A 23,344-nucleotide genomic window follows, 5' to 3' on the forward strand; every position below is an offset into this window, starting at 1 on the left:
AGGGGAAGAATTTTTCTTAGAAATGAAACTGCTAAGTTATATAACCTACATACTTATACATTTCTGTAGGCAAACAAAATTAAAAGGGCATTCAATAAAAATGTTTTGGAATTTTTACTGGATTAGCCTTTTTGTTCCAGGAAAACTACCTGTTACCTACTTGAGTGCTCTTTAATGGCCTTTGAGGTTTGTAGTCTTGCTTTGTTTTCATCTAGACCCTGCACTTTGTCTATTAAGTTTATTTCTAAAGTATTTTACTTAATTATTGCTCTAAATTGAGTCTTTGTGTGTGTGTGTTACATTTTCCAGCTGACTGCTGTTGATATAGAAAGTATCTTATCTGATTAGTACAAGTGCACTGAAAAAGCTGAACAGGAAGTAATTTTTAAATGATACACATAATTCCTCAAAACATTTTGTTTGAATTTAAACATGTAAAATGTACTTGTTAAAATTCTTCATATGTAGGGTCAAGTTTTTTTTTTCTTTTCTTTTTTTTTTTTTTTTTGAGTAGAGTTCCAAGTTTTTGTTCTTCTGTAAATCACACCAATAATGCATATTTAGGATTTTCACCATGTGTGGGGTGAGGAAATAAAGACAATTACTGCAAAGAAATCTGGGAACCAGAGAATCAATTTTTCTAGTTTATGCTATCCCCTCACATCTTTTATAGACTTACACACACAACTAATGCAATGAAAAAATTTTCAGAAACTTGCCTCTGAGTCATTTCGAAGCATTGAACCTTGGTTTTATTTATTTATTTTCTGTTTATTTATTTTTGCATACTGATACTGGGCTACATTTCCCAGCTCTTTTTATTTATTTATTTTTTAAATATTTATTTTTTAGTTTTAGGTGAACACAATATCTTTATTTTGTTTCTATGTGGTGCTGAGAATTGAACCCAGTGCCTCACGCATGCTAGGCAAGCACACTACCACTTGAGCCACATCCCCAGCCCCTCTTTTTATTTTTTAAGACAATGTCCCACTAAGTTGCCCGGACTGGCCTTGAACTTGTGATCCTCCTGCCTCAGCCTCTCAAGTAGCTGAGATTATAGGCATATACTAAATGCCTGACTGAACTTGGTTTTAATAAAAACAACTGTTTTGTGGTTTTTTTTGCCTTTATGTGTCATAACATTACACTAATATGTATAACTAGTAATATAAATCTAGAAGCAAACATGCCTGGACTTTTTACATTATATAATTTCAATACTGGGAGCAAAAAAAATTAGGTATTTCAGAGAATAGCTTTCTAGACACCAGTATTCATTTTCTGAAGCATTCTGACAGAGCCATCCTACCCAACCCTCAGTAAAGTTTTTTTTTTAAGTCAATAAATGCTTATTGAAATAAACTGAAGAATACCTGAATTTCTGATAATAAACTATGCTGCAAGAAGTTAAATTTAGCTGTACACATGCCTGTAACCCCAGCTACATGGGAGGATGAAGCAGGAGAATCAGAAGTTCTAGACCAGCCTAGGCAACTAAGTAGATGATTCTATCTCAAAATAAAAAGTAAAAAGGGCTGGGATGTAGCTCAGTGGTAGAGTGCCTGCCCAGCATGTTTGAGACCCTGAGTTCAATCCTCAGTACCATAAAAATAAATAAGTATATAAAAATAAGAAGATGTTAACTTTACTGTTCATAGGAAAAGCATGTTCTAATGATTATTAAAAAACAGATATATTTTATCCTCTGTATAAAATTTGGTACGATACTATGTACAAATGCAAACAATTTCTAAATAAATGAAGATGAAGCTAAAAATGAGAATGGTTGTCATATTATTTTAATCTACAGATAAATGGAAATTCCTGAGATTAAATTGTGGCCATAATATTAAAATTTAATGTTTCAAAAACATTTATAAAACTTACATATATATTTTAAAAATCTCCTATTTGTTACTATTCACCTAAGCTATGAACCAAATTTCTGATTTTTGAGTCAGGAAAAAAAAAAGTTGGAAACTACCTGTATATAGTAGGAAAACCTGAATAATGTAAAGAAACTAGAATTCTAGTTCCAGCTCTGGCAATAATCAACTATGTTTAAAAACCTTAGGAATATGTTTCTCACCTGTTCGATTTCCCCAGTTGTACTTGAGTGATTGGAAGAAGAGCAGAATGACTTAAAAGAAAATAAATAATGCATTGTAATGGGCACAAAGCTAGTTTTGTTCTAAAATTTAGAATCCAATGCTTCCTCCAACGTTGGAGAGTACTAAGTCTAATGTGTTAACTACTAAACAAACTCAGAAAGACTGTGTCTGTGTCTGAGATTCAAGTCTGCTGTGCATTTTCAGTGTCAAAATGTGTGAAATGGCCACTTCTCCATCTTGAATATAAAAAGCACAGGAACTCTACTAGTCAAGAAAACAAATCTATTCTTCTGTCTTCCTACAATCCTCTTTACCTCTGTAACACTAAGATATTATAGCCTATTTCAACTACAATAGTATTTTTTAGAGATTTAAAATCAAGATGTATTTTCACTTAATTTTGTTCTGAAAACCACTGTAAGGTCAGAAAGGCATGTTGTATTTATTCTATAGTTCAGCATAAACTACCAAATGTAAAGCCCAAATTTAGAAATCAAAGACTTTAAATTTCAAGTTCAGAGTACTTCCTATTCTCCCTTTAGGCATGTACTTACAGAGTTGTATTTCTTCATCTGACAAACATACATAAGGAACTGGGTTGGGTACTTAAGAGTCTCTAGTTCTGGCTTCATTATTCACCATCATTCCACTCACTGTAATCCTAGACAAGTCACAACTCTTAAATTTGTTTCTTCATCATTTGTTCTGTCATTCAAAATTTGTGTGAAGATTAAATTATCGAGAAAGCTAAGAACTAAAAAGAATTCCAGAGATCTAATTCAATACTCTCTTTTTTACAAATATATAATAGTTAATTATTTGCTTAAAGTCACATTAACTTTTAATAGCTAGAATTAGAATCCAGGTCATTTAAGACCTATTTATTTTGGTTCTTTTCACTATATGCTTTGCTGTTTCTAAAGTAGTTTTTGGAAACTGAAACCCATCTCGTCATTCTCAACTCTAGGAATTCAGAATAGTTATAGATTATGCCATTTTCTTGAGAGAACGGAGAAAAATAATCACTCAAATAATTTTGGCTGAGTAAGGCGACATGGCTATACTTAATGGGACTGCACAAAGAAATTGTTACCAGAATTGGCTCTAGCTTATAAGACCTAAAATTTGAAATTTTCATTCAACTATAAAGCTCTGAATGTCCTTTACTGTACTGGTAGACTTTCATATCTATCTCTCATTTATATATATATATATATATATATATATATAAATTCTCTCTTTATAAATATAAACACACACACACACACACACACACACGTTGTTGATGGACCTTTATTTAATTTATTTATATGCGGTGCTGAGAATCGAACTTAGGTGCCTCACACATGCTAGGCAAGGGCTCTACCACTGAGCCACAACTCCAACCCAACTTTCATCTCTATTCTGTGCAAAAATTTACTGATATGTTTTGTCCTGCAATTATTTCTTTGTTTTTAAATCTGAAGTGGATTGCATGAATGTCTTAAAAGCAAGACAAAGCAGAGTACAGAAGTACAAAAAGGACTGAGAAAACTCGACAGAACAATATGATAGGATTTTAAGAGGTGGTGCTGAGGGAGAAGGAACAAGCAGAGATAGGAAAATAAATAATAAATAAGGAAGAAGTAACAATTAAAGTGTAGTAGAGATAAATGTGCTTACTCAAGTTTTAAATCTTACACCACAACAATGTTCCTGATCCTCTTAATTCCTTTACCTTCTTTGCTTGTATCTGCTTTAGCCATCATTTCCAACCACTTTTACTTTGCTCATTAATCATCATTAATAATCCTTTAAATCTTTCCTCTTTTACTCCCACCCAACTCTACAAACAGGTTTAGTCCTTTGAACTTGCATAGATGACTAATGCTCCAGTAAAAAGTAACATAAAGTATTACCTACAATAATAACAGGCAATTAAGTCACTTCCAAAAGACATCAACAGACTTACAGTAATACTAAATTTGTCAAAAATGTAATAAATTTTCCAGTTGGTGTAAAAGATCTTTTCATAGAAAATAAATATATTCATATTTTGTCTACCTAAACTAAAAATGTCCATTTATCAAATTGAAAATGTTTTTTTCTAAACCTAAATAAAAAATATATTGTAAATAAATTGGCTTCAAAAGAATCCAAATGAGAAAACTGCTTTTTTCCTAAGTGTAAATTAGAAAAGAACTCAAAAGATTCATATCTCACCATGGCAAACATTTGCTTCATTCAAAACTAGTAAACATAGAAGAATTTTTTCTTACATTTAAGCTGTGTGTGTGTGTGTGTGTGTGTGTGTGTGTGTGTGTGTATGTGTGTAGTGGTGGGAATTAAACTCTGGGCCTTATACATAATAAGCAAGTACTCTACCACTGTGTTACATTTCCAGTCCTCTCTAACATTTAAAATACTACTCTTCAACATGTTCTTTTGAACAGGAACACATTTATTTAGCTTAAGTTTCACATACTCTCTCATCCTTTTTAATTTTTGGAACATCCCCTATTCTTTATGTTATTTTAGATACAACTCCAATAATAGCTTTCAAAACTTTTAATGAGATAATAATTTAAGGTTTTGATCAATTCGACAGTATTTCCAAAAAGCTCACAGTAAAAGAATATGGATGGAAGATTACTTAAAAGGAGAGATCTTTTAAGAAAGAAAACTGTAGAAATACATAGGATATACAGGAAAGGGTTTTTTCATTTAATCTTTTTTTTAATATTTATTTTTTAGTTGTAGTTGTCAACACCTTTATTTTATTTATTTATTTTTATGTGGTGCTGAGGATCGAACCCAGGGCCTGGCACATGCTAGGCAAGCACTCTACTACTGAGCCAAAACTCCAGCTCATTTAATCTTTATAGTAATGCAAAATAGAAAATCTTCTCATTAGACTCTAGGCTGAAACAAAAAATACTTCATATACATTTCCTTGTATAGCCTAGTTTCAAAAATCAGGAAATCCTTAAACACTAAGAATAAAAAATTATTCATTTGTTTTACCTTAAAGTGAAAAAACCCAATGTGGCCGCTTAAACATTCAAAGTATTCAAAGAATCAGAATCAGATATGGAAGCAGGAATGGACCTTTGTACAGTCGAACTTCCTTCTTGTTACAGTCAAGAAAGCAGACTCCTAGAAATGCCAAATGATGGACTATCCAGCTTTTCTGATTTTCTCTCTAATACTCTTTGTACAACACTCTCACACTTTTCTATTATATATATATATATAATATATGTATGTTTTTACATATAATATACATATGTATGTATTTTACAGTCTAGAGTCTTTCTAGTTTGTCCCTTTATAAAGAATAACTTTCAAAATATTTCACAGATATTTCCAGATACTTCAGAGGAATAGCCTGCAGGACTTGTTGAGACTACATTTCTTCAGATCTGATTTTCTTATCTGTTTTTAGTCACAGTGCTTGAGAATTTCAGAAAGGTTATGAAACCAGTCCCCAACTAGGGCAGAGGTGGGGGTCAGCCTATACAAAAGGGTTTCAGAGATGTCAAGGTTCCCAGGTGCAGATCCTATGCACCAAGACTGTCAAACTTACTTCAGTATTAAACCAAATCACCACATATAATTAATCTACTAATAAATAATATGTTTCCCCAGAATTTGACATTTGGTGCTTGCAAAAAGAACTTAAAAATTATAATTGGGCCACCATGCCTGGAGACAGTATATTCATTTTCAAAATTATAATTTTTAAGTTCTCTTTGCAAGCAAGAAGAGAATAAATGCATGATTAGTTTATTCATTCATGAGTTGATCTGTGACAGTCTAGTAGGGGGCAAGTGGAAGACAGTAGGACTAGAAATAGGAAGATTAGATAACACATTATAATAATCATATAGATAGAGTGACTGGGTTTATCTTTAAAAAATGGCAGTGAGAATGAAAAGGGGGCAAGATAAAACTGATATTACTATCAAGTTCAGAAATAGGTAGAGAAAGAAAAGAATGGTTGAGAAACCCTTTACACTTTATTTATACTGGTGTTCAATAAAGTTTCACACAACATAGTTTTGAGCCTAACTTGGAATCCAATATTGGCAAATCATATTCTCTGTCTTATCAGAGCTACAGTTACACTAAAATTTAGTGAAAAACTCAGTAGTTACCCAAATCCTTAAACTGATAGTTAAAATTTTCTCAAAATACTGTGATTTTTTTTTAAATCACACAACTAAAAGATTTAGACCACTACTGCACTGATAAAACAGAACTACTTTACAGGCTAGGTTATTTAGCCAGCTTCTTAAGGTAATAAATTTTAAAAAGTGATGAGTTACATATTGAGATTTACTATATTTCGAATTGGTTGCTTTGAAAACTATATTTCAAATAAATTGTACATGTATATTACTGTAATAGTCCTGAATAAAATTTGTCTTCACCACTGCAACTTCTGATTCTGATTTTTTTATTTCATTCTCCCCGAAAAATCCATACAAGAACTGATTCCCAGACTTCTAGAAATGTACAAATAACAGATTGCCTATCAAATAGAAAAGCACATATTAAATATATTTAATGCCCTGGATTTGCTGAACTCTCTTTGTAAGTAATTATTTTAAAGAATCTTAACTTAAGGATTTTTTTAAGACATCAGATTTCACTTTGGTTCCTTAGGCTAGAAGTCAAATAAACTAATTAAAAAAAAATCAGAAAACCAGCTTTCAATTACGTTGATCCTGTTGAAATAGCCCCTTTGCTACTGCTCTTCGTCAGTAAAAACAAGTTTCAACAAAATTCAAGTTTATTAATATGAATCATCAGCAAACATTAAGTGTCTACTAAGGGTCAAGAATTGTGCTGAGAATCAGAAACACAAACATATACTAATATATTGATAATAATGAAACACTTAATTCACAAATAGTGATCTATTCATTTTTAAGCACCAATAACTCAGAAATGAAAAAACTACAAATGAACATTTAAATAAACATCAAGTCAAGTGAATAACAACAATATGTAGAAGAATATTCAAGTTTTAGAATATTCTTTGATAAAGTTCTATACTCAAAATGAAAGTAAAAGCAGACAAGGTCAGGGCATATAACTGCATATGTTGCATTATTTAAAGATGACTAAAAAGGAGACTATAAATTTGAAAGTACCTACTAAGATTTTTTTGTTTTTCTAAAATATTAACTGAAAATTTTTCTCCAGTGAGAATACAAGTTTATTAACTACTTCTTTTTTCATTACTGCCTACTCAAAGTTTCTACCAGCCTTCTAATATAAACACATATACATTTTTCCACACCAAAAGTAATACAAAGAAATTCAGACCCTCAATGTTTTAAGTCTATTGGTTATAAATAACTCATGTTTTCATAAATTTGATTGTAAATTAATTTCCTAGTAAAAAACAATAGAAATAGATTACAACTTATCAACAAAAGTTGCTGAGCATGAAAGCAGTTTAAATTTAAAAGGTGCAAAACAGTATAAAACATGTTACTGTAACCTTTTTAAAGTTTAATTTATGAAGGAAAGATAAATTTCTCTAAAATTCCTAAAAGTAAGAGTTTTGATCCAAACTGAACAAAATCAAAAAACACAACTGGATCTAGCCTTTTCAGAAAAAATTAGTGGGTGGGGATATAGCTCAGTGATAGAGCATGTGTTTAGCAGATTTAGAACACTGCTGGATTCAACCCCTGATACCAAAAAAAAAAAAAAAAAAAAGTAGTTTAAAACAAGAAGAAAATGTGTGTTAGTTTGTAATAGCTTCAGTCCTTTGGGAAATAACATTTACAAACAATTACTATAATCCCACTATATATGTCCTTCTGATTTGGTGTGTTTTAAGATATGAATATACAAGCTGGGTACAGTGGCCTATAATCACTGCTACTCAGGAGGCGGGGGCAAAAGGATGGTAACTTCTAGGCCAGCCTAGGCAACTTAGCAAGACCTTGTCTAAAAATAAAAATAGGGCTAGGAATGTACCTAGGTGGTAGAGCACTTGTCTAGCATGCATGAGACCCTGGGTTCATCCCTAGTACTACAAAAAGTAAATAAATAAGAGTATATTCTAAATGTAATTATATAGCAAAACCATTTATGGGAAAGTTTAAATGAAAACAAGATGTAAAATACATTCCAACATATAGTTAATATAGTATTAAGGGGACTCAGGGAAGAGTTACAGGAAAACAAACATAAAATTATTATTAGCCAAGTATTAGAATTCATTCTCCAAAAGTTATTTCAATCAATTTAGGGGTAAAACTTTGATTTAAAAAATGCACCTTCATTTGTGCTTAAATCATAGGTAAAATAAGATTAGTACACCAAAATCAAAGATAAACTTTTTTGGTGGGGAAGGCTGGGTAAGGAACCCAGGCCTTAACAAGCTAGCTAAGCACATGTTCTAAACATATGCTCTACCACTGAGCTATACCTCTAACAAAAATAAACATTCTTAAATTTATTCTTTGGTGAAAGGGGTAATTTAAAAATTGAAATAACTCTAAAATATTAATTCAGCTTCATAGGAAAGAGAAATGTTAGCAAATTATTTATCAAAACCTAAAGAGACACAGGATTAAAGCTACTTACAATCATACCAATTAAGATAAATCTTAAAACGTAATTAGAAAAAAACAGAAGCCAAGAGTGGAAGCACTGTCATTGGTTTCTCAGTTAAATCCTTTATATATAAAAGTTTAAAGGTCTCTCTTTCACAGACATTAAACAGTTCTTTAAAATGCCATGTTAAGACATTACTAAAAATCTGAATTTGATACATTCATATAATATTTATTTCTAAAAAAAAATCATATCCTAAATACAAAAGCAACAGAATAAGAGAAACAGGCTTGAACTGTTTTTCCCCCCTCTCTCAGTTATTACCACCCAAGCAAAACAAAACAAAAACAACTCTGCCAGAACCCCAGAAGGCATTTCCACATAAAAGAGTTAATGGGCAGCTGGCCCAACTAACTAACCAGTGACCATTTGCAAGCCTCCTAGGTATATTCCCAGCAGAAACATTATCAGATTAAAGGAACTGCAAACAAACTGGCTGAAACCTTCCTTTGTCCAAACCCAGCCTCTTCTTCCTGTGATGTCATATTACAAATCGAGCAAGCCTTTCTTTTTTCACTTCAGAGAAAGCTCATCTCACAATACAGCTGGCAACCGTGGAAAAGGACTCAATTCAACAAGAGCTAACTTGCTTAGGAATTTACTTCAGAACTTTCAAAAGATTCTTCTGCTTGTGGCCATCTAGAATCTACTGCAGGAATACCAGAAAGGAAAACATCATTTAAAAGAAGCAAGAAAGAAAAACGGACTAATTGGGAATGTTTAAGTCTCTGAAACTCTGCATTGAAAAGCAAAATAAGATTAATCATTTAAGCTTAAACATTGTGGATTGTAAAGGAACTCTGATTCTGAAATACTCATCTTGACTACTGAAATACAAGTTTATAAGACAAAGAGCTGTGTACCCATCTTAGAACACAGCTTTGCTTTTCATTTGCAATCCTGTGGATTGACTTCACTGACTGTATTTTCCCATCAGTTAACTAAAGCTTGGATTCATGGATTTTCTGGAGACTAGAAAATAAAAATATTTTCCTGTTGAAGAATCTACTGGAAACTTTACAGCAACAAGTTTCATGTTTCTTTCATATATTTTGGAGAAAAAGGAAATATTTATAAAACCACCCAAAGATCCAAATAATTTGCCAATAAACTGGATGTTATAGTGGTCGCAATCTGAATATCAAAGGAGACTACAGCCAGGGACCAGGGACCTACGGAATTTCTTACTGTAAGTTGGAAGTGCCTTTATAATGGTAAGCGCTAACAGCTCTCAATGCCCCTATGATGACTCCTTTAAGTACACTTTATATGGGTGCATGTTCAGCATGGTGTTTGTGCTTGGCTTAATATCCAATTGTGTTGCCATATACATTTTCATCTGCACCCTCAAAGTGCGAAATGAAACTACCACATACATGATTAACTTGGCAATGTCAGACTTGCTTTTCGTTTTTACTTTACCCTTCAGGATTTTCTACTTTGCAACACGAAACTGGCCATTTGGAGATTTGCTTTGTAAGATTTCTGTGATGTTGTTTTATACCAACATGTATGGAAGCATTCTGTTCTTAACCTGCATTAGTGTAGATCGATTTCTGGCAATTGTCTACCCATTTAAGTCAAAGACTCTAAGAACCAAACGAAATGCAAAGTTCGTTTGCATTGCTGTGTGGTTAACTGTGATCGGAGGAAGTGCACCAGCAGTTTTTTTTCAGTCTACCCACTCTCGGGGCAACAATACCTCAGAAGCCTGCTTTGAAAACTTTCCAGAAGCTACTTGGAAAACATATCTTTCAAGGATTGTAATTTTCATCGAAATAGTGGGATTTTTTATTCCTCTAATTTTGAACGTAACTTGTTCTAGTATGGTGCTAAGAACTTTAAATAAACCTGTTACATTAAGTAGAAGCAAAATAAACAAAACTAAGGTTTTAAAAATGATTTTTGTTCATTTGGTCATATTCTGTTTCTGTTTTGTGCCTTATAATATCAATCTTATTTTATATTCTCTTATGAGAACACATACACTTGTTAATTGCTCAGTAGTGGCAGCTGTAAGGACAATGTATCCCATCACTCTCTGCATTGCTGTTTCCAACTGTTGTTTTGACCCTATAGTTTACTATTTTACATCGGACACCATTCAGAATTCAATAAAAATGAAAAACTGGTCTGTTAGGAGAACTGACTACAGATTCTCTGAAGTTCAAGGCACAGAGAATTTTATTCAACACAATCTACAGACCTTAAAAAGTAAGATATTTGACAATGAATCTACAATATAAGCTGCCTGAACTAAAACCACTGGAACTTCACTGGGACAGAACCTCCAAGTTCCTTCAACTGTGAAAAGTGTTCTCTTGGAAAACTATTTCTCCTGACCTCCAAAAGACAACACATGGACATTTTAATGTTTTTAAAGAAAATTTGTACTCAATGTGTTAAGCATTAAAATATACTCTATTCTTGTATACTACATTTTATTTTTTCTGAGCCACTTTAACTTGTTCCTTCTTCATTAAAAAAAATCTATAAAAAAGTTATTCAAAGTCTAAAAGTGACTATGATTTAAGTCATGTGGTGACCATCTATATACTGATTTTTATATTAAATGATTTACTCATACTAGAAGTTTTAAGTATTTAATATTTATTAAATATTTCATTTTGAATTAAAACTACTAATCATGTATCTTAAATTATAAATGAGAAAAGAGTAATTTAAAATAATAGTTTTTATTATAGGATTTCTCAAAAATAGTTAAAAATGTAGTCTTCTGTAGAATGACATACTAACACTATTGAAGATACTTAAGCAGTGCCACTGATAGATGGTATTTAAGGGTTTTACCTTTGAAGGTAATTCATTAAAAGAAGATGCTGTCAAACTATACAATATCCTTTGAAATTACTACTTTAATTCATTTTTCTGGATATAAAACCCAATTTCAAAATGATATATGCCACAATAATTGAGAACAAAAAAGAAATATTATTTTGTTAAGTAAATTTTTAAAAAATAAAATCCTATTAGAGGTATATTTTTCAGTTCATTTATGTACAATAAAGAGTATGTTAGATTTTGAGTATGTTAGATCAGAGAAACACCAGAGGTAGTGAAATACAATATTTAGTACTTAGAAAGTGATATTCAACATATTTTTTATTTTGCTTCCCTCTTCTGACCATTTGAAGCCAAATACTGAATTGTAGAAAATGTTGTTTAAAGTAGCAAAATGTTAATACATGGCAAAATAATGCATGTCAAATAGTTTTATTAAGAACACAGTTCCTTATATAAAAATCAACAAAACAAAACATATAATAAAACACAATCACATTTTCATTATATAACAAAAAAGGCAAGGCTTTGAGCTATATTTCAGAAAAAAAACCTAACTACAAAAAAACTCTCAGTTTTCTTTTTTTCCTCCCCAAAATCCAATTCAAAGTTAACTACAACAGAATGTCTTCTACATGAGAAAAAGGACATGTAATTGAATCCATCATTCAACCTATCTGGTTTTCACCATCTTATTTTTTCGAAACCTGGATGCAACCTAGACAAATTTTAAGATGTACATTTGATATTTACTACTCTCTGGGTTTGGGCTACAATGACTTCTGACAACTCACAATGATTTGCTAGATTAGTAAATTCATTTTCAGTAAACTAATTGTGGGGGATTTTATTTAGGGGTCTGGTTTCTTTTAGGTAAACTTAAAGCCAAACAAAATTAATGAAAAAATTAAGCCTGGTCCTTTATATTCCAAGAGAAGTGTGTGTATGTTATATAAGATTTTTAAATTTCATACCACACTCCAGAAAAGATACTCATTAAGCACTTTTAAACGTGTATTTTTGAGTTGAAAAGCAACTAACAGCCTACCCATCTAAAAGAAGCAGAGAGTTACATAACTTTGAGATTTCTCAGACCATTCCTCTGCTTAAAGATCTGTGAGTAAACCCAAGGTAAGATCACAAACCATGAATATTACTTTAAAATATTAGCAAAATACTAACTAGAGAGTTGTTAATACTATGATTACTAGAGAAATTTTTGTTGCCCTCTTGTCAATAGGAGAGTACATGTATCAAGTTCTTAAGACTGTTCATAATTTGATACACAGCTGACACTTGTTTTCTCATCTGGAACCTCAAATATGGAATACATCTTATCTCTATAGACAGAGTACTAGAACAAAATTAAAGTTATTTTCCTTTGTTAGTGTTACAATTTAAGGTAAACTACATATTCCAAGGATTTTCTCTTTCCTCTTTATTCAAAAATATCTATAATAAAATTAGAACTGAAGATTTTACTTTTTACTTTTGAGCCCTTCCCTTCCCCTGAAAAAAAAACTGTCGTTGCTTTTAACATCTTCATAAAAGTAGATGATTAGCTAATCTTCCTTCATACGTCAACTTTCTTCAGAGGAACACAATAAGAGGAGAGAGTTTTTCAGGGTTTGAAAACAGCTTTACAGCATCTTAATAATTGGTTATGAACCTAAAAATTATCTTTTCTTAGAAAATACCAACTGAGTAACTAATCCACAAAATAAATGTCCTGTGCATAATGTATTAGTAGAAAATTAAAAGAAGGAAGAAACTGAAGACCCAATAAGAAAACCTTAATATTTACATTCAAAATACTGAAAATAAATTTGAAGTATAAATCATAATCATAGGTACTGATAATTAAAAGAATTAGCCACTAAGTTGAGGAACAGAAAATAGAAAATGATGTTAACTTCATCTTTCCAACTGACAAACATTTGATTTATGAATGGAAATAGCTTTTCAGAGTCTAGAGCAATTGCTTTTTGATGCTGCAATCTTGGACCCCTGATGAACCAGATACTTTGTTTTTTGTTAATATAGTAAATTACTATTGACTAGAAGAACTTTTACTAACTTCTAATACTCAAACTTTTAATACTTATATGCCAATTCAATTCCAGATGTTGTCACAAACGAGGGAAGATATAACCTGATATTCATAGTTGTGAATAAATTTTTGCATAGAAACAATTTTATAACCAGTGCTTAGATGTAAATGAAATCTCAAAGCAATCCTAAATGGTTTTTAAAAAACCCAGATTGGGGGGCTGGGGATGTGGCTCAAGCGGTAGCGCGCTCGCCTGGCATGCGTGCGGCCCGGGTTCGATCCTCAGCACCACATACAAACAAAGATGTTGTGTCCGCCGAGAACTAAAAAATAAATATTAAAAATTCTCTCTCTCTCTCTCTCTCCTCTCTCACTCTCTCTTAAAAAAAAAAAAAAAACTCAGATTGGGGGCTGCAGTTGTGGTTCGGTGGTAGTATCCTCACCTAGCATGCATGAGGCACTGGTTTCGATTCTCAGCACCACATAAAAATAAAGACAATAAAGTCCATCAACAATTAAAAACAAAATATTTTAAAAAATAATAAAAAGTAAAAAATAAATAAAAAACTCAGATTGGCATGAAAACTAATTTACCCATTTATAACATACATGACTTCTAAGGAAATAAATTACAAGTTGAAAAGGACTAATGATATAGGACACATTTAAAACAAATATTATTAATGATCAATAATATTTCTTAATTAATAATATTTTCCAGAGGTCAATATATACATAATCTTAAAATCATCAATTCTGAAGTTTCGATTTTATCTCATCATTTTTACTTATTTCCTGGCCATTTTATAAAAGAAGAAAGAATATCAATTAAATAAGACAACAGGTCAGATAATTTAAAAAAAATAGAAAATTAACTTAAGGTCAAATTCTCTACCAAGTCCTTCCCCCTCCCTCTCTCAAAGATTTACTACATTATCTTCTTAAAATAAGGATATGAAATTATCTCTTTCACCTGAAAAGCAGTGGTAAAATCAATACAAGAAATAGGACCCCAGAAGTAGGGGTAATTAAAAAATTTATAAATCAATTTTCAAACTCAAAATTTGCTTTACTCATATAAATAAAATCAAGTGAGTTTTTTTTTTTTTTTTTTTAATGTGTTGCTGGGGACTGAACCCAGGGCTTTGTGCATGCTAAGCACATGCTTTATTACTGAGCTACATATAACCCAGCCCTGATTTTTTAAAATAATTAAAGTTTAAGAAGATGTTAAGAGTGAGAAACAAATATATACCATATACTTAGAGGTGAGTTGTAGTTAATAGCCACAGGCTGAATGTGCTGACTTCCATTATCTTCCTATCAAAATGGCTTCTGGAAAAGTCACAATTTAGAACTGAAAGGGCCTGCAGGTCATTTGAACCTTAAGTTGGAGAAACTTAAGAAACTAAAAAACTAAGTAACATGCACAGAGTCACTTAAGAATTTAAGGTAGAGACTAGGTAGGAACTCCGTTGTTTTGACTGATCTAGATCTTTAATGGTGGCCACAGCACTGGCACATGAAAAGGAAGAGAACTTGGCATACCGAAAGGATTATAGCAAAGTCAAAGCATCTGGAGTTATAAGACTGAGCACTTACATGGTTACAGCTCACTTTAAGACCATGTGAACAGCTGAGGATATTTAGGAAGTCTTGAAGGATATCAAGTAGGAGACTTGATCAGATTTGCATTTCAAGATCCCTCTGAGGGGCTGGGATTGTGGCTCAGTGGTAGAGTGCTTGCCTAGCACAGGCGGGCGCAATCCATGTTCCATTCTCAGCACCACATAAAAAAATAATGGCATTGTGTTGTGTCCATCTACAAAAAAGATTCTCTCTCTCTAAAAGATCCCTCTGAAAAAAAGGTACAGATACATTTGTTTTGGGCAAAGAAAAATACCTGGTAGTTACTTTCTTATATTGGTTGTGCAATAACTGCCTAACTAGATACATCAAGCTTCTTGAGGAAAGGGACTACGTTTTATACTTCTTTATATATCGTCTCTACAGGGCCTAACACAAGATTGAAATAGAGATTGGAAGGAAGGGGTCTAGAGTAAAGAACAAGTTAGATATTATCTGCCTGCCAGATTAATTTTAAAAAACTAATACCTATTTTACATAGTTCCTATTCTAGGTATTAAAAGTATAGTTTTAATAAAACTTCTATATCTACAAACACAAATATGTAAATAAATAAAAGACTGCCTTTTTCTTTACCAAACTGATGGCTCATTTAATTCTTCAAAAGCACCCCAACACACACAAAAGCAGCAAATTCTCTTTTGTCAAAAAGACTACAAGTTATCAACCTTTCATTTATCAACTTTAAACTGCATCGGTGAATCCTCACTATTTAGATGAGGTCCAAAAATTGCTAAAAGAAACCATTTTGTCAGGTGCCTTCACACTTAATCTCATGGCTGAGGCAAGAGGGTCACAAGTTCAAGGACAACCCCAGCAATTTAGCAAAGCTCTAAACAATTTAGTGAAATTCTAATTCAAAATAAAAAATAAAAAGGACTGTGGATGTAGCTCAGAGGTAAAGCAACCCTGGGTTCAATCCCCAGACCAAAAAGAAAATAAGAAACCACTTTGTTCTTGAAGACATTCTTCATGGAACTATCTTATTTCTTATTTGGAACAACTATTTTCCTAGATTTGCTGCATCCTAAGATTTTTTTTTTCCTCCTATTGATTTCTCTCTGCACTGCTATGACAGTTTCACTTTTTCTTAGATTTCATGACTTCCCTTTTCTTGAAGACTTTTTTCATTTGCTAAAGTGTATTCTCCAGTAATTTCATTTCAAAAAGAATAGTAAAAAAATTATTTCATTTTGTCCTCAAATACTTATCCAGTAGACAAATGAGAATGGCAATACTGATCTGAATCTTATTCCCCAGAAAAGAATTTATTATTTCTCTCTGAAGTTTTCACAACTTTCTCATTATCTTCAGAATCCTGATTTTCACCAAAATATATTTATTCATCATGCTTGGCACGTTGAACGAGCCCTTCCCATCTGAAAACTTTTGACTTTCATTAGCTCTACAAATTTTTGTTATTATTTATTATTTCATCTTGTCATATTTTTTCTGATTGTTCTTGTGGGGATGAACGGAATACCCCAACGTGCTCCCAAATATCAAAATAAGAAACAGTGTAATGGCACAATAGTTTGTTATATTTTTCAATTAGGAAAAACTACGTTTTCTCTTTAAAAATTTTTTTTCCAAGTTTGGATTTACCTAGTTTCTGCACCACTTCTGTCTATGGCACCATCAGGAAACCCTGTGCTGTTATGTATACACAAAATTTGGGGTGGGACAGGGTTAGGCATATACAGAAGGTCTACAACTTACAATGATTCAAATTATGATTTTTCTTAACAATGTGTGAAAATAATACATATTCAATGGAAACCATACTTCAGACTTTGATTTTGATCTTTTCCCAGGCTAGTAAAAGCCCTATGATACTCTTTTAATGCTGGAGAATAGTATCAAGTCACAGCTCCCCGACAGGAATGTGATCATGAGGGCAAACAAATAGCACTCTACAGTACACTGTTTAAGCTATCATATTTTTATTGTTCCAAATAAGAAAGGTAAAGTATTAAATATGTTGATAAGCTATCACATCCAAATAAGGGTAGGGTAAGGTATTAAAAGCATTGGCATTTTCAACTTGCAAGGGATTTACTGGGACCTAACCCATCATAAATTGAGGATCATCTTTATCTGTATAGTTTGTGTACTGCACAACAGTATGGGGTTTTAGGACAAACTCTGCATACCAAGGGCTTTGGGCTGCTGTGTCTGGAGAAGCATCATTTTCTAATTCATTAGTTTTGAGGGAGGTGCATTTTCCTGATTCTTGTTGGCTGACATGGCCCTTGGTAGGACATGGGTCCAAGTGTTTCATGTTCTCAAAATGTGGTTCTCAATGTGTAGCACTCAGAACAGCAGCAGCAGCATCTCCTGGAAACATACTAGAAACACAAATTCTTGGACACTGCTTGGAAACTTTAGGGTTGCATCCAGCAATCTGTAATCTGTGTTTTTATAAGGCCTCCAAACGATTCTGATGCATGCTCAAGTTTGAGGATCACTGCCAGGTAGTACTTTGGAAAATTCCTGATTATTGCCAAACAACTATTTACTACTTGGAGCTTGCAAGTTCTCCTTAGAGAACTCTACATCCTACTTCCATCAGAGTCCTTTCCTGTGTGTATACTGTGCTATGGTCTACTATACTTTGTCATATCCAAATTCAACCCTCATAAATGAATCAACACCTCCACTTTCCTCCATAGGTTTTCCAAGACACAGTCCAGGCATTGCTGGGTTTCACCCATGTGTGCACATGTATTTCTTTTTTATTATATCTGTAGGGTTGCAGGGGGAAAGATGGTAAAGGTATGTGATCAGTACTCTGCTATTATGAACCAGAACAGTTCTCATTTTTAAAAGTAATTATTTTACAAGAAAAGTCATACTATTTTAAAATCCTTTTACTACAGCTAAAAAATTACAGGGGTTTTTCATCAAAATAAAGCAAATCTTTGTATTATGAACAACATATCCTTCTATTTAATTCTCCTTAAAAAATGATACTTTGCCTTTACCAATTAATAATTAGTTCATATTTTAATGGACATAAAATATAAAAATCACATAATTATTTTAAAATAAAAAATTGTCTTAATTATTTGAATATAAAATATTCACACAAGACTAAAATTTAGGCTTTTCAGGGACAGAGGTTATATGTAGAGTACTTGATGAACATAAGAAGCAGTTTATTTAAATAAAAATGACTACTTAAGACTTAGCACTAAAATTATCTCATTTGGCTCATATGTCTCATATATAATTTTTGCTGACAGCCAAAATAACTGGTTTCAGAACTGTTAGGCAAAAAATGCTATATTTTACATTGTGGTCTCAATACTTCTTCAGATCAAAAAGACTAAAACACACATAATTCAATATAGTCTAGTCACTGAAAAGAAGGAAAAAATATATGGACATATGTTAAAAAAAGGGAGAAAGAACGTGTATATTTTCTCACAAAAGATTACAGAGTTATTCCTAGAGAAATAATGACAAAGGTCAGGGATATAATTTTTGCATTATTATGGCAATTTTTGTCATTCTCTGTCCCCTACATGCCATTCATTCTTCATTTGAATACTGTCGTTATGTGTGGTACTAGAGAATCAAACCAAGGGCCTCACACATGCCAGGCAAGCTACGTATCCCTAATCCTTTAATTTTTGAGAGCGGATCTTGCTAAATTGTCCAGGCTGGCCTTGAGCTTACCATTCCCCTTCCCTAGCCTCATAAGTAGCTGGGATTACACCATGCCCAGCTCTTCACTGAAACTTAACTGTAGAAAACTGTTTTCAGAAGACTATTTAAATATGTGTGTTCAAATAAATTAGACAGTAGTCTAAAACAGAAAGTAGTCAAAGTGTCCAATATTTCTATTAGAAAGATAATGAAAAAAAATTATATTTTCAAGAACAAATTAAACTTACTAATTAATAACAGTCTCCTACTCTGCTACAGAAATTCAGATAGTTTATATTTTTCCTCTTTGTTTTATGGACATCCAGAATTCCAGAGCCCATCCACAGTGTTAGGAATCTGGTATTTATTTTGTTTATGATTCACATACTAGTAAAAGACAAGTCATTTCACTTCTCTACCTTCCTCATTTCAATGCTTAGAAGAAAAAATCCTATAAGTAACAAAACTTAATTTTTAAAAAGTAGCATTACTTAATTGTAAAAGAAAAAAAAACTTTAAGACAAATCATTTTAAAATATGAAAAGGGTAAAATGATAAGAATGACTATACACTGTAATTCCAAAAAGGAAATGAACTCAAAACATAGTAAGATTATGTTAGTTGTTGAAGTATTCTTAAAGAGTATAATAAACACCTTAAAGAAAAATTATCTTTTATACTTTAACAAAAGTAAGGAACATTAAAATTCAGAAAGAGTAAGAAACAAACCCAGCTGTTTCCTAGTCCATATTGCCTTATCATGTTCTAAATTTAGCACTTATAGAAAAAAAAACAAAAATACTTTTTTGACAAAAGTAGAAAATATTAGAAGAAAGTAAGTAAATTAGTAAACCCATATATGTAAGAGCCACAAACATGCATACTGAAATGACTGGGTTGTGATAGTTCAGAGTTTTAAAACCATGCCATAAATATTACGCAAAGAGAAATGCCAAAAAATTGTCTTACTTTAAAATTAAGGGTAGGTGAACTCAAAGAACAACTGCCTTTGAGTGGGTCTAAAATTTTATTAAACTTACTAATTAATAACAATCTCCTACTCTGCTACAGAAATTCAAATAGACAGTTTGTATTTTTCCTCTTTGTATTCTGGACATCCAGATTTCCAGAGCCCATCCACACTACCCTAGTTAAGAAATGAGTACAAATTTAGAAGTGAAAATTCTAAGACTAATTTAAGTAATTCTCTAACATCATGACTGCATACTAGGCTTTTTGAATAGAGTATATGTACTTCCATGCTCAGAAGTTAAGCCCAGAAGATATTTCCTGGCTATTCCTACAGTTGCTGTCTCCCTTGTTTGTACTTGAATAATGAACTAACACTGCCCTCAATGTTACCTACTGACACGAATCATAACTAAAGCAATGTAACAAATGTCAACTGCAATGTAACAGCTAACATTCCCTATACTCTGGCAACATTGTAGTTCAGTAACACCTTTTTTCCCTTAAATTTTTTCTATTTTGAGAAGGCAGTGCGGTGGAAGAGCAAGGAGAAAAATTCTTCATACATATAGTAGCCAGGATAAACAGGTCTAATACTATTTACCTGTGTTCTCTGTTATTAAGAAATCATTGCATGGGAGAGGAAAGGAAATGAAGTAAGGAGAAATAAGAATTCTGATATTTTTGATTACTGTTCTCATAAATGCTCACAAGAATTCTGAATGGTAAATGTTACTGTTCCCATTTCACGGATAAGGAAATGTGAGTTAGTGAGACAGCTTGCTCAGAATCACACCAAAACAAATTACATGACATCTCTGAACCTCAGGTTTCTTTCTCTTTAAACAGGGTTTACCCTTCCAGGCTTCTGTGAAGATTAAATGAGATCTGGTGATCCAATCCCAGGCTCTTTCTACAGCACAATAGTACTCACAAAGATAAAGAGACAAACAGATAAAACATGAGGAAAGAAACTAGTCATGACAATGCAAATTTCAAACAGTAAACTAATATACACAGAGAAACAGCACAGAGGTTGAGTATAGCCTTAGGAACACACCAGAGATCCTGAGTTAAAATTCTGGCTTTGCCAACAACTAGTTTGATGACAAGGGAAAGTTCTCAAGTTTTCTGTGCTTCAATTTCTTCATCCATGAAATGGTCATAAGAAGAGTATTTCACAAAATTGTAAGAAGCAAATGAGTTAACACAACTTTTTTAGTGCTTGTACAAATATGCAAAAGCATTACTTATTATTGTTATTTCTACACTGAATGCCAAGTGGGGGTCATTTTGGTGTTGGTCTATATGACAATCAGGAAAGACTTCTAAAAAGTAGGCAAGTGATGAGCTTTTTCTAAGCACTGATTCTATTTATGAGCTACCTAAAGGATGTTCCTGAGTTGCTGGATTTTTTTTTTTTTGAGATGTCTGAATTTCTTTAGTTCTTTGTACCAATTCAAAAACAAAGAGATTGTGTAACATGTATAGATGTGGTGAGGAGGGGCAACGTGAATGGACAAGTCATAAATACTTTTCAACAGTGAACTCCAGCAATTTCTCCTGGGTATCAAAGGGACGAAAAAAAAAAAAAAAAAAAAAAAAAGGATAGACTTAGGGTCAAACATAGGGTGCAACTACTAGAAGTGCCTTGAGCAAAGGTTTGAACATGGAAAAGATTTTACTTTTAAAACCATAAACTGATCTGGATCATGAACTTGGGTTTATGTAAGCATTTAATACAGAAGACCTACATTGATTTATTATACTCATCTTTGTTTCTTTCCATTTTCTGGGTATTTATTTTCTTTCTTTTTTTACAACATGAAGAATCACATAAAAACATATTTATCACCTTATTGATCCTTAAGAATTATAAAGAAAAAGTAATTTTATTAAATTAAGCTTTTATCCTTAAAAGCAATAATCTATTTTCACCTCAGTGGATAATTATTCAAAGAAAAAAAGAGAATTATTCACAGGAACTAAGTTACTTTCCTCATTTTGTTCATACTTGTACTGCATATTTATATTTTAAAATTCTCCTTAGAATTTTCTTTAAATTTTGGAACTTACTCTTTATATTCTTCCCTGTTGTGCTACCTAATAGGCCTAACTACATATTCCAGTGGTAATAAAAAGAGTGTGTGCATTGTTTAACAGAAATAATGTGACTCAGCAACAGAGTACTTTACTAGAAACCAACATGGAATTTGGAACCAAATCAAGAGGAGTTCAAATGCCAATTGGGTGATCTGACATAAATTACTTAACATTCCTGAACCAGTTTCTACTTTTGGAAAATGAAAAGTATCAAATTCATAGGACTGTTATGAGAATTAAATTAAACAGACACTTTTAATGCACAGCACACTGCAGCTGCTGAATAAATGTTAGATTTCCCCTTCCATCCATTACTAATTAGTTCCTGGGTAGGGCACAGATATTCAGTGACTTTCTCCCCTCGCATGCAAACTAGAATCACATCTACACTTTCTTCTTTGCAGAGTTAGTGTAAAGAACCAACAGAGAATTTTACTTGAAAGCCCTATAAGAATATATGTTCATCTAGAGTCATTTAGAATTCTGTTACCTTGAAGAATGGCCCACAGATTAGCAACATCAGAATCATCCAGGAGTTTATTGGAAATGCTGAATATCAAGCCCCAACCCAGGCCTACTTGATAAGAAACTGTATTTTCACAAGCTCTATAGATGATTCTAATACACATTAAAGTTTGAAAAGCATTACAAAAAAAAAGCAAACAAACAAAAAAAAACCCCTCAACTTAGAAGAAAAAAATTTGTTAACATAGTTGTGCCAAAAACCTCAAGAGACAAAGAGCATATACCATAGTGCATATTGATTTAATTAATTTAGCAGAGCAAGTTAGAGGCAACAGGTTTAAAGCCTTAGACATTAAAACACTGAGAAATAATAAACCAATAGAAAAAAAGGGAGTAAAGGTAGGGGAAATCACTAGGAAAAGAGCACAGCCTTCCCCAGAGGCAAATGAGGAGTCCAGTTCACTAATGTTTATAATGGGTTCGCTACTTCAAAGAGTACTTTCAATATGTTCTGTTAAAGAAGAAAGGAAGCACATACTGTATTTCAAGATTTCCCTCCAAAATAGCACATGAGTGTACACACATATTTTTTAAAATAATTACTGCACAAATTATCTGGTACACTCTCTTTTGTGGAATACCACCTTTACCAATAGAGCTAGCTCTTCATTTTAGACAAAGTTAAAAACTCTGATAAAATAACTTTTAAGACTACTTTTAATATTCATCTGCCATTGCACATTTCCAAACCTGACTCCTTTTGACTTTCATGGCTTATCCATTTCACAGTATAGTCCAGTAATTCACCTATCTACTAGATTACAAAAACCTTTAGGGACAAGTACAGTTTATTTAAAATACATGATGCACAGAATATCAAATATCACCTAAGGAGAACTAGGGAGAACTGAGCTAAAGGAAAACA

General features: G+C 32.3%; 2 protein-coding genes across 3 annotated transcripts in view; one reads left to right on the top strand and one right to left on the bottom strand.

The window, feature by feature from the left end:
• Rb1 (RB transcriptional corepressor 1) overlaps nt 1-23,344 on the bottom strand; it is a 155,476-nt gene that overhangs the window by 53,084 nt on the left and 79,048 nt on the right. The gene's annotated exons all lie outside the window — the stretch shown is intronic.
• On the top strand, nt 9,273-11,139 carry Lpar6 (lysophosphatidic acid receptor 6). Its single transcript, XM_026393654.2, has one exon. It carries the CDS (start codon nt 9,944-9,946, stop codon nt 10,976-10,978), a length of 1,035 nt encoding a protein of 344 aa, XP_026249439.1. The 5' UTR covers nt 9,273-9,943; the 3' UTR covers nt 10,979-11,139.

Source organism: Urocitellus parryii, chromosome 2 (assembly GCF_045843805.1).
Source record: "Urocitellus parryii isolate mUroPar1 chromosome 2, mUroPar1.hap1, whole genome shotgun sequence".
NCBI classification, from domain to species: Eukaryota; Metazoa; Chordata; class Mammalia; order Rodentia; family Sciuridae; genus Urocitellus; species Urocitellus parryii.

Coding starts and splice junctions, on each gene's coding strand:
- Lpar6 (XM_026393654.2), top strand. CDS start 9,944: ATGGTAAGCGCTAACAGCTCTCAATGCCCCTATGATGACTCCTTTAAG.